Source organism: Aulonocara sp. 'chitande type north' Nkhata Bay, linkage group LG18 (assembly GCF_057382095.1).
Source record: "Aulonocara sp. 'chitande type north' Nkhata Bay isolate Kocher_YH1m ecotype deep benthic linkage group LG18, A_spYH_male_GT1.1, whole genome shotgun sequence".
Classification (NCBI taxonomy): Eukaryota; Metazoa; Chordata; class Actinopteri; order Cichliformes; family Cichlidae; genus Aulonocara; species Aulonocara sp. 'chitande type north' Nkhata Bay.
Window position 1 is genome coordinate 9,149,818 of NC_141361.1, and position 13,144 is coordinate 9,162,961.

The 13,144-nt window shown below is 41.5% G+C and overlaps 1 protein-coding gene across 2 annotated transcripts in view; it reads right to left on the reverse strand.

Moving 5' to 3' along the window:
* LOC147307951 (zinc finger E-box-binding homeobox 1-like) overlaps window positions 1-13,144 on the reverse strand; it is a 76,024-nt gene that overhangs the window by 18,364 nt on the left and 44,516 nt on the right. For both annotated transcript variants that reach the window (XM_086273544.1, XM_086273545.1), the window contains exon 2: window positions 6,710-6,895. In XM_086273544.1, the coding sequence (XP_086129670.1) occupies window positions 6,710-6,895 (186 nt within the window). The remainder of the gene's footprint in view (window positions 1-6,709; window positions 6,896-13,144) is intronic.

Consider the following 13,144-nt stretch of genomic DNA (forward strand, 5'->3'; position numbering starts at 1 on the left):
AAAGAGGGAGAGAAATAAAGCATGGTGTGAGCAGCACTCATGAGCACTGCTCACACCATGTAAGGCTTTATTCAGGAACAATGAAACAAGCCTTGAGAGCAATATCTCTGAGTGTCACATTCTCGCCGTCTCCATGGTTTTAGTATTTCCTGCTTGGCTGTAACTAACTGCTGTCGAGATGAAGGCAGATGCTTGCGTAGGCTGAGCTGTTTGAGAGGAATCGAGGATTAAAAGGGCATTGAGAATCGGCGTAAACACAAGCCAATCAACTTCGGCTGTTGAATGCAGAGTTGGTTCTGCTTCTGCTCGTTAAAGCTTGTGACACTTTTGCTGTTTTGTTTGGATCCTGAGGTGTGTTTTTGAAAGTGTGCGAGCACGGGTAAGCGCTGATCCTGCAAACGTACTTACTTCGGGGTATCTGGAGGTTTAAAGAGTTTTAAAGAGCTTTACCATGCTGCCTGAACGTGGAGTGGAAACCAATTAAAAAAATAAAATAAACACAAAGTCTCTAGAAAGTCTATTTCTGTCTGCGCTTCCTGCAGCTGGTAAAACTTTAGAACTTCGGAGTAGGAAGAAGGACGGCAGGAAGTTGATGGATGAGCAACTTTAGGTCCAAAACTGTTGACTGCATCAGATGTGAATCATCATGATATGACTAAACCTGTTCCGCGGTTCCCAGCGGACGTGCAGCGCACAAAAACCCTGTCTGCAAAGGGAAACAACAAGCAGTTCAGCTGACTCAACTCCACACAGTCACACACCATGTCAGCAGTGTTAATGAGGGAACTCATTAAGCTGTTATTTCACTAATATATAAACCAAATCTCTTGTTTTTATGTTGTTTGAATTATAGAAATAGCACTGTAGAACTGAAGCGATAAGCTGATTTTATAATATTCAATCAATTATTCATTTATGTAAATGAGCACAATATTTAAATTAGAATTAAGTGATTATATAATTTGGTCTTTCCTAATGAATATTAATGCAGCAAAGGGTCAACTGCAAGAGCCTACAGACAGAGCCTGTTAAAGTCTGACATGAGGAACGTGGCGTTGTTGCCTGCACACATTTGCTATGCATCTGCAAGCCACTTAGCAACCCACCACCATCGCAACTCTTCTTTTTATGCTGTATCTGACATGGTTAATGTCTGTTGTCACTAGTGTCATATCCTCTGTACTGTGCGGGTCTTGCTGATCTCTCCTTGCCTCATGCTGTCCTCGTATGCATGTGGAAGGAACAGATTCATACTTTAAAATATAATTAAGAAATAAAATTCTTCTTCCTTTACTCCAGCAGTCCTGACTGAAAGGTGTGACACATCAGCAGGAAGAACACTGAGATCCTGACTGTCTATTTAGCTTAAGCTAAATGTTGTCACTGACAAATCTAAGGCTACGTTCACACTGCAGGTCTTAATGCTCAAATCCGATTTTTTTGTCTGCTTGTTCACACTACAAATAAAATGTGACAGCAAACGCGCTCTTGTGTGACCCCTCAAAGCGGCCCGCATGCGCAAAAGAAGACGTCACACACAACGCGCTCTGTTTCGACCCAGAACAAACAGTATTGTTTGACTGATGGCCTTAATATAAAGACTTGTTTCGGACTTTACGTTTCCCAATTTTGCTTTAAGTTATAAAGTTATTTTGTTATTTACAAATGGCCTAATAATGATCCTTATTGCTGTTTTAGAGAAGAGCGGTGCTTCAAAGGATAGTTGGAAATTTCTGTCAGAATCTGCCGATTATACAGTACAAATAAAATGTTCACGTTTCTCCAACGTTGTCTTCCCAACAGTTTCACTGGATGACCAGGAAGCGTTCGCGATGTCTTCTCCGGCGCTGATAATTGCCGTCTGTCAGTGACGTAAAAGACGGATTTAATGCGACATGACCATTCAAACAGCAGTCATTTTCTGAAACATCAGATATGTATCAGATTCAGTACCACATACCAAAGTGATATTTGAAAATATCGGATTTGTACTGTTCAAACTGTCATACCATGATCGGGTATGGGTCGCATAGGGTCAAAAAAGTTGGATTTGATGCGCTTTCGCCTGCAGTGTGAACGTAGCCTAATATGTGAACATCACTAATATTTTGAGCCACCTTGAAACATGTTATTAGTATTTTAGCACTCTGCAGCATATCTGTTAACAACTCTTTTCCCCTCCAGTGGGCGGGGCTTTCACTTACACTACGTCTAGTGTTTATCTAATTTATAGACACACAGTGATGACAAGAGAGGATATTAAAAAAAATGCTCTTTTTTACATTTTAATGTACATTTTGTCACCAGAAAGAAATTCAAGATGTTTCTGGCATGTCACCTGTCAGTGAGCACTTATTGTTTGGAGAACAGATAAGCAGTCAGACACCAGTCAGAGGAGAAAGATGACAAGGAATGATGATGAAGCTTGTCTCTGTGTTTTATTAAAGAAGAATAGAGAGGGAGAAATTCGATTCAGAGGGAGGAGAGAGTGGATGTGTTGGTGGATGTGTGTGTGTGTCATAGTTAGATTAGCCTTTAGGATGTGGTGTCATACAGGCTGACCTACAAGTGCGAGACAGAAAGAGCAGAACATCTGGCTGTGGCGGGCGAACGGGCGTTCCCCGAGGCTTGGAGGAGGATGAACTAATCCGATCAAAGAGAGAGATGAGATGTACAGACAAACAGTCTTATACAACTGGGCTCTATCAGCAATATGGCTGTCTTTCTACATGTCACACTGCAAGATGGTGCTAATAAAATCTTGGGAGTACAACCTCAATATTGGAACAGATCAGATTGTGTGATGGATACCTAGTGGACACAGGCTCTGTGATTTAAAAAGGAAGGAAAAACGCATGCAGATCTGCAACACAGGCTCTCATGCTGATTGGTTAGCTTGTACATGTGGGTTGTATACCGTCAGAAACAATGGTACCATAAAAATCCACCTATGTCCGTAAAGGTAAAATTCAATGTATCTCTCCAAGGCTAATTACAAAACTGCAAGGTGTAACATTTAAGGTCTCTGCATGCAGTTACAGGTGCATATTTGCACCATTTCTATTTGATTTTTGTAATATACCATTTCTGTAATATACTTACATATCTATACTATTGCTAATATATATTGTAATATATCTATATCACTAAAGCACTTCTGGATGGATGCAAACTGCATTTCGTTGCCCTGTACCTGTGCATGTGCAATGACAATAAAGTTGAATTCTATTCTATTCTGATTTCAAGGTGCAGTCCAAGGACACAGTCTGTTTTCAAGCAAAAAATGCATGAATCTGCTCAGATTTCAAGATTTGATCACTTAAGCTAAAAAAAAAAAAGCATTAAATACACACTGACAGAATTTATTTTGCATCTGTCAAAATGAGATGGCACAAAGGTTAGTAAGTAAGGATCTTCTTTGTTAGTACTACTAGAAAATGGTTGAAAATGTGCCAGTACAGCTCCTTGTTTGTGCTGATGCTATTCTTGTAGGAATTGGAGACGATGTGTGGCTTGTAACAATCAGCAACACTTGGTCCCGGTGTGCCTGTGCTCCATAAAACACTTTTTTAGAGCTTAGTTGCTGTTCTGAGGGGTATTCTATGAACAAAGCTCAACACAACCAGGTTTTCTTTCCCTTTGCTGGATTAAAAAACTTGAAACCCCAGTTGGAGATAATGGGTATGACGGTGGTGGTTATTAACGTCCTTTTCTAAACCGGACTTTCTGCCTCAGGCTCTGTGCGTGCTCACATAAAACGGGGCATTTCACAGGTCATATGATCCTTCTGCAAAAAAATATCCCCGAGCGCCACCAACTCCAATCAGAGACATTATCAGATCTATAAAGAAAATAAAAAACAGAAACAGAAAAACCCAACACAGTTCCAAACAACACAAGAGAATAATGCTGCAGGAAATTGTAATCTTGTGATTGAATGCACAGAGCGGTAAAGTTTATATTTTATATAGTTGCTTGTTGCTTTGAACTTCTGTTAGTTAATTACATTAAGATCCATACAAACACACATCACACTCCAGTCCAGTCGCTTTTCTTTCCAAGCTCCCTAGATTATTTTGGACAGTTAACCTGAAATTCTCACAACTCACTAGATTGGCCGGTAGACCTAAAAACCCTCGTAGGGGTTTTTTTTTTAGGTATTTTCCACATTTTAGATGCTAAAGCGAAGAACAAGTTGATGTGCAAAGCTTGAAATACAGCAGACTTTCTTCAAGAAATGACTGATTAAACATCTGAAAACTCATCCCTAATATTATTACCACATTGGTTGGCTGCATGCCAAATATCCCTGGGCAAGAGACTACCCCATGTTTGCCTACTGGTGGTGGTCAGAGGGCCTGGTGGCGCCTCGCCTCTGTCAGTGCGCCCCAGGGCAGCTGTGGCTACAATGTAGCTTGCCATTGCCAGTGTGTGAATGTGTGTGTGAATGGGTGGATGACTGAATGTAGTGTAAAGCGCTTTGGGGTCCTTATGGACTGAGTAAAGCGCTATACAAATGCAGGCCATTTACCATTTACCATTTACAATTGATCTACTTGCAATCAACACCATTTATCAGCATAGCAAAACATTCTGAAAATCTCCGACTGGGTTAGAGTTTCCCTCTGAGTCTCACTTCACCAGCCGTCACTTTAATCTCAGCTGAAATCACATGTGAGCATCTACTGTGTTTACACTATGCGGCATGCCGTGTGTAAAGCAGCATATGGAAATGGTTACCACTTATCTGTATTATACGTAACAAGTTAATAAGTGAAAATGTTAAAACGCAAAGGGTCAATCTTACAGAAGGTAAGGTAAGGTTACAGAAAAATGTAGGAATAAGATGTTGCTTTAAGTATTACTGGCACTGACAAAAATGTTCAAGCACAGAAGATGCAGCATAAACTGCATGTAAAGACCTGCCCTTAGGCAGAGCATTGTATTATTAAAAGGAATCTTTGCCAGTTAGGGAGTAGATGGGATTTATTAAAGTTTGCTGGATGTGAGAACTGGAGATTATAGAGAGAAACCTCTGCAAGACTGCCGGCTAGATTAAGGATTAATGAGGGCGTTACAGAAACATGTCTATTCCTCAGACGAGCTTACTTCCCCTCCTTATTTATATATCTCTTTCCTCATTTGCATCCTCTCTCTCGCTGCTATAAATTCTTGGTTTCTGGTTACTCTTTACTACTCTTTACTTCTCTTCTGATCTGAAAAAGGCACACCACACTGAGCTGTGATCGTGTTCAGCTGACTCATGCCTCCAGATTTTACACCCACCAGCACCGCATGCAGGTTGCTTGGTTCCTGTGTTCATGTGTGTGCCCCCTTCAGATCACTTAATTCAATAAAAGCACTACGTATGTGCTTAAGTTAGTACAGTTCTTCTCCACAATGATCCACAACAAAGTCAGTGAACATAACGCTACTGCTGCTCTGATTTGGATTTACTTGCTAACAGTTGGGTGGGTAATCTCCCCACCTGCGCTAATATACAGTATCTCCTGAAACACAGAAGCCAACACTTGATTACATAAATATGAGTACTGAGCGGACCCGTTGCTGTATTAATGCACCTTTTAAGCTTCACTTACAACAGCAATAAGGACAAATTACACATGCCAGCCCTAAGGACATTTTTGTGAAAAATACTGGCTGTTACCCTCCAGTGTGATAATTGACTTCAAGGCATTTGGGGTCAAGATTTGTTGATTCAATTCTGCAGAAAGGCTGCATGAATTACAGAGAATTATACTGAAACCACCATGAACTACTCTTACCAAGATACAGCTGAGTAAACGTCTAACGTATTTCCCGTGAAGTGCTACACATCTGTGTGGAAACAGCTTGTATAAGCCCGTGGGTGTAGCGAGCATCTCCTGGATGAGATGCTAAGAAAGCGCAAGCATGCCCAGGAAACTGTCCCAGATTAAAAGATAATAAGATCAGTCTTAAAGGCCTAGTCTTAAGATATATAAATATAAACAGAGAAATTATGAGAGAAAGAAATGCCAATCAGAGAGTGAACTGAAAAAAATGCAGTGACCAATGAAATAAAAGGTTTTTTAATGTATTATCTAAATTATCTAATCAGAGGTTTTTGAAGATGGCTGCTAAGTGGCAAGATTGGCTCCTAGAAACACTTTGGACCTGGTACCTGTGTTTAATCTCACCTACATACTAATAGTTTGTTTACTCTAGTCCGAATCAGTTTATAACTTTTTTCCAGCTTTTCCCCATCATTTGGCTTCTAAAACCCAAATAAACTCTAAGCAAACAAAAATGCGTCACTACAAACCACGTGAGAATGTTCAGTGCGCTCACTGGCCAGATGTGTCTGGGGTCAGAGCAACAAAAGTAAACAGAAATAAGGTGGAGAACTTATATTAATCTTAGAGCTATTTTAGCCCGTACAGATATATAATACCTTTCTGCATCGCAAAAAACAAAGCATACAAAGCTACAGGAAGTTTTTTACCTTAAACTTGCGACGTACATGTGGTAGCTGGTTCAGATCACATTCACATTATTAAAGAACCACTACACCTACATCCTCCGCCACATCCTCCAAAAGGTCTCGATGCAGTTGTTTTGGTCCGCACCCGAGTTTGATTCAAAGAAACTAAACACTGCAGGTGTGAAAACACCCTGAAAAGCACCTGTTGCTGTGCTAAACACACATTCCTCATGGCTCGTGCCTCACCTCCATTCCAGGACCCGTTGTGGGGTAATACTGTTACGGTGGCGTCATGGTCATGGCTGTCCAGCGATGTGGTTCCATCAGCATCTGTAACCTCAGGCTCCTGCAGGCTGTCCTCCTCCACAATGTGTAGCTTGTCCTCGTCATCGGAGTCTGAGCTGGCCTCCAAGCCATTGTTGAAGTTTGTCACTGCAAGGAAGGAAAAAAAAAGATTTAGTGTTTTGAAATGATCTAACCACTTGATAACCACATAAACAACTCGTTCTCAACCCCAGCACTGAAAAGCCAGCACCCTGTTGCTGTAATCAGTGTTTGATTCACATGTGGTGAACAGAATAAAGGCAATTAACTTCAGTGTGATTAGCATCTGAGCTGCATGGGGAAAAAGCCTCTATGTGCCCCCTTAATGTCTCCCATTCGTACATTTCACATCATAAAAGAAATTTCTTGAATTCAACTTATGCTTCTAGTTTGTGTGTAACAAAACAGAAAGTTGAAATGTATGTGTTGCAAAAATACATAACAGGCCATGCTGACATTAAATCATCTACTTCATTTGTACTGCAAGCACCTGTGATCCTGTATATACATAATGCTGGGCTTACACTGCGATTTTTGGCCCATTTTGAGCCGATTTTTGAGTCGTGCGACCGTTTTGGCGACCGGCCCGATTTTGGCCTTCATCGTGCGTCGTGCATCGTGTAGTATACGTGGGGTAACGAGAATCGATTAACACCTCACGACCAGCTCCCAATCATCAATCGCTTGGTCGCAGGGGATTTCAAACCCTCGCGACCGTCGTGAGGCTGTCAGCGCAGCTTCTCACACTGCGCACGCGCAAACACAAATGTCAGCGAAAAAGACGGAGTAGCACGGCAGTGCAGCGTGTGATCTGGACACAAGCGATGGAGGCACAACTTGTAGAACTATGGCAAGCTCATCCGAGCCTTTTCCATGTGGCCTCACAAAATTATCACGACCACAACAACCGTGAAAATAGCTGGATCTAGACTGCTGCCTGATCAATGTTTTTCATTAGCAATTTAGCAAAGTTGATGGTGGTGGTGTGCGTGTCTGTATGAGTGAAAGACAGAGAGGGAGAGCGAGCGACAGAATTTCTGTTATAACCTTCATTTTATGGACGCACAGTGTGAGCACTCAGGTCGCATCAGAGCATCGGGCCGTATAGTGTGAGACCCTGCATCGTGACCTACGAACTTCTAACCCCCGCGAGTCAATCGTGCAGTTTGAGCAGAAGCTGGTTAACGCGACTGAAAAAAATCACACAGTGTATGCCCAGCTTAACCCTGCTATCCAGCAGGAAACGCATCACTCCCTGATATGAAACCCTGACTCTGCCTCTGAAGAATATGCTGTATTTTCTTGTCTGTTCACTCTTTTGTTTTTAGCATTTATTGAATTAGACACAAGGGAGGGAACAAGGGGGACTCGCATGCAGGAAACTGTCTGAGGCAAAATCAAACCCTGGCCCCTGCAGCCTCTCTGCCTCAGTGTATGTGGGTCACCTGCTCAACCAGGTAAGCTATAGCAGCACCTGACTTGTTTTTCCAGGAAAGCACTGACTGTAATATTTTGACCTTCAAGTTAAGCCTGTAAAATCTGTGAAACGCATTCATAAGTGAAATGACTGTGTGTGTGTGTGTGTGTGTGTGTGTGTGTGTGTGTGTGTGTGTGTGTGTGTGTGTGTGTGTGTGAAGTTTGCGGACGACACTACAGTGGTGGGTCTTATCACCAACGGCAAAGACAAAGGAGTTGATAGTGGACTTCCGGAGGTGCAGAGAAGTACACACCGCCATCACCATCAACGGCGCTGCTGTGGAGAGAGTGAGCAGCTTCCGGTTCCTTGGAGTACATCTGGCTGAGGATCTTACGTGGTCAGTACACACAAACAAAACAGTGAAGAAGGCGCAGCAGCGCCTCTTCTTTCTCAGGAGACTGAAAAGATTCGGCATGAGCCCCCGCATCCTCAGGACCTTCTATCGCTGTGCCATTGAGAGCATCCTCACTGGATGCATCACCACCTGGTATGGCAACAGCACCGCCTACAACTGCAAAGCTCTCCAGCGAGTAGTGCGGTGCTCTGAACGGATAATTGGAGGTGAGCTTCCCTCCCTCCAAGACATCTACAGGAAGCGGTGCCTGAGGAAAGCGGGGAGGATCATCAAGGACTCCAGTCACCCCAGCCATAAACTGTTCAGACTGCTTCCATCAGGAAGGAGGTTCTGCAGCATCCGGTCCCGTACCAGCAGACTGAGAGACAGCTTTTTCCATCAGGCCATCAGACTGCTGAACACGTCATAGACACCTCAGCTTCACTACTGGAACTTCAACATTATGCACTCCACACTGTATATAAATGCCACTTGTTTTGCACATATTTTATATATTTTATTATTATTATTTTATTTTATTTTTTTACTATTTAATTTGTAAAAATGTGTATATACACACACACACACACAGACACACACACACACACACACACACACACACACACACACACACACACACGTAGGAAAATATTTAGTATACACATCCAGAAATGCATACACTATTATATATTGTACATATATTTATTAGTTTCAGGTTGGCCATTCTTGTATTTTGCTCGTTTGTGTTGTTGTGTTTGCACATCTCTGTTGCTTGTGGGGCTCGCACACAAGAATTTCACTCGCATGTGCTGTGCCAGTGTGCCTGCACATGTGATGTGACAATAAAAAGTGATTTGTGATTTGTGATTTTGTGTGTGTGTGTGTGTATATGTGGACGGGTATTAACATCTTTGTGGGGACCAAAAATTGGAAGTTTACTATATTCGTGGGAACCGACAGGCCTCATGAGGACCAAAATCCCAGTCCCCACAAGTTTGAAGGCATTTTTGAGGCTCAAAATGCGGTTTTAGTTACAATTAGGTTATGGTTAGGTTTAGGGTAAGGGTTAAGCATTCATTTTTGATGATTAGGGTTAGGGTAAGCGGCTAGGGAAAGCATTATGTCAATGAGATGTCCCCACACTGCTAACATAAAACACAATAAAATGTCAATGCCCACTGAATACAGAAAGAAATCCATTATTTTGAACATGTTTGTATTAAATGTGACAAAACAAATGTATCTTATTTGAGCCACAAATGTTGGTTTTAGTGCCTTCTCTCTGTGAACACTGCAAAAACCTTTTTAATAGACCATATTATCATATCTTAATCTTTAAATCCTGAAATCTGATCCTCAAAATCGTTGCTGCCCTAAAACCTGCATCAACAAAAATAAACCATTGACTTTATGCACGTGCAATTTTCATCTCCAAATACGAGGAGACGATATTAAAAAAGGACAAATGGCAGCCGAGGGTAAAAATAATCACTTGTTTACCAGCCTCTGAAAGCAAATCTATTTCACACTGCGCTGCAGTCACTGAGTTTGTCTGTAGGATACGACTTCTTAATGGAAGCTCGGTGTGAAAAATGGACCAACTGGACCGATCTGAATGAAATTAAGAGCGAGAAGTGTGCGGGGGGGGATTTAGCACAAAGCTGTAGATGCTCGAGACACGGATGCATACAAGTAAGTGATGATGAGCAAAATATGCTGCAGTGGCTTTTTAACTGTCAGCATGAAAACACAAACGAGCGCGAGCGAGCACACGAGAGTGTGTATATAAGTGAATAAAACTGCGTGTAAGTGTGTGCGCTCCACAGGGAAGATGTACGTCTCTGCAGAGGTGCTGAAGACGCCTAATGAGGAGAAGAGCTCGGGCTGTTTGTTCACAGGTGACAGGTGCACACACACACACATAAAAAATGCACGCACGTCTTCAACCACAAGACAAGCTCTACATGTATAGTTCAGGTTGTGCCGTTACCTCATACCTCTTTGCATGCAAACACTGCACACCAGATCACACACACCTACTGAAACCCACCTACATTTAGCCTATGACACCTACTGAGCTCACACACTTTATTTAAACACACAGAGACTCCAACACCACCCCTCAAGAAGTGAGGTGGTGCTTTCTGGAGACAATTCAGTCACTGCTCCAGGCAGACGAGCAGAGCTGTGAATGCAAAGCCCTGTCTGTGTGTTTATGGTGTGAGGTCGATGCCTGTCTGGATCGATGTAAGAGGCTGGAGAGTCATAAAAAACATTTGCTGGGGCTTCAGTTTATGATGTAACACCAACCAAATGATGGAAATACGAGTACTCGAAACATTTTAAAGGTTGGTGTTAGAAATCCTTGAATGTGTTTATGTTAAAAAGCAATACAGGAATAATTTTCATATGGCATCATGTATCTGTGATGAGCAGAGCAACAACAAAAATGAATAAATATCTCATCTGTACACTGTGATGAAGCTGGTGACCTCAACTATATCTGTAATTATTTAAATCTTCGCGTTAGTCTCCCAAACACTTAGTAAAAGATTTATAGACATATCTATCTGACCAATAGTCTAAAACCCAAACACCCATGTTTGGACTCAACATGCAAGCTGGAGCTTTGTATGTATACACGGATTTGTATCTTTGTTCAAAAAAGAGAAAAACCAAATGATCCAGTGATCTGCTATGAGCAAACACTCCAACAGCAGGGAGAAAAAAAGCTCCTTTTAAACTAGGCTCAGGGAGGGCGGCCATCTGTCGCGACCGGTTATTCTGTGGGAAATGGCTTCTGGATAGTGAAAGCATCAAAGTGTGAAAGTGATCACTGTTAAAATTCATTGAAGCTGTTTATAAATAAACTGCAGTGCCCATTTCCTGTGTTCGACTTATCACTGAGTTTTTTTTAGTGTTTGGGTGGTCAGTTAAGCTGTGTGTCACTATTGTGTGGCTATAGCAGTGTTGGGTAAGTTACTTTAAAAAAGTAATTAATTACTAATTACTTAGTCAATATTGTATCTAAAATACTTATCTAATTACTGTGTCAGAAAAGTAACTTAATTGGTAAATAAGTAATTTAACTAAATACTTCTTAAAATCCCTATAAACCTTGAGTGGGCAAACAATAGAAATTAAACTCTTTAAATAATAAATACATTTTTTTAAAGATGGAGACTCTACGCAGCAACAGTATATAAAACATGGACGTTGACCAATGGTTGAGGACTTGTGACAAGACGGTGGGGTGAAAAATGAAGTAAAAGACCAAAGCAAAAGCTTCATGGATATACCTCATACTGGACATGAGGATATATTATTTGTGAGATAATGCAAGTAAAATGCTCCAAAAGGTACCAACAGCACAAATACATTTTTAATGCTGTTAAGGTGGACATTAGGAGTCTATCGGGACTGACTGGACCAGCCTCTAGTGGCCACTCAAGACACTGCAGTTATTAGCATGTCAATGCAGGTCTAGCTCTTTGGTCCTAAAAGATTTTTTTTATCGGTCGTCCAAGTTAAACAGACAAAACTGTTACCAAATTTCAAATTATTGATAAAAAAAATGTCGGTTTAGCTACTTGCTGTCTTGCTGCTCAGTCTTATAAAAATAATGCTTTCTTTCCTGACCTCAAACTCAGCAACTTTAAACACATTGTTGTCATTTAAACTAATCTTAGCATCAAAATATGATTAGTCTTAAATAGTGTGACCAAAAACCTTAATGGTATTTTAGGTGAACCACTGTGGTTTGGCTAGATGCAGATTAATAATGTGTTTAAGTACCACACCGCAGGCATTCAGCGTAAACACACCACCGTAGGCAGCAAGTTCCTACATAAAAAGTCAACAAACTGTGTCTCTCTTCATTTAAACAAAAAGTCACATTATTAACCAGGCAGGCTTGTGACAGTTCCGATAATAGAAAGCACTTCTTCTTTCCTACACACCAGAGGCTGCCTGTTGCAAAATGGTTTGGAATTCTTAACAGAACTGGCTGGAGGGAAGCGCGAGCAGCTGAGCCCCTGATAAAACTGCTTAAGCATCACACACATAAATTCTTTTTTCCTGGATTTTAGTCAGCGTGTTGAATTTAACAGAATTAATCTTGGGAGCACGATAGTGAAGGTGACAAATCATGTGCATTAGCAGATGAAAATGTAGTTTCTTAAACTGCATTCCTAAATCTCACTCTGTACTTTGTTTCTGGTGTCTAGTTAGCATGCTAACTCAGTGATGAGCAATGCTAGGTCACAGTAAGGTTAAACCCCACGCAGGGCTCCTTCTGTGGCTCCATCGTGGCTATGTGTGCACCTCTGGGAGAATGTAATTCATTATTACTGCCAGAAGGGGAGCACTTGTGCTTGTTTAATGGTGACTGTTTCACAATCACCATTAAACAACAGAAATAGAAAACGGATGCAAATGAATGTAAATGAGATCCAGTGCACACTCTGTCAGATAAAGCTACACTGTCACAAGTCTGCAACACTCTCACAGTCAAGTGAGAGCGGTTTGAGGTGGGAGGGGATCAAAT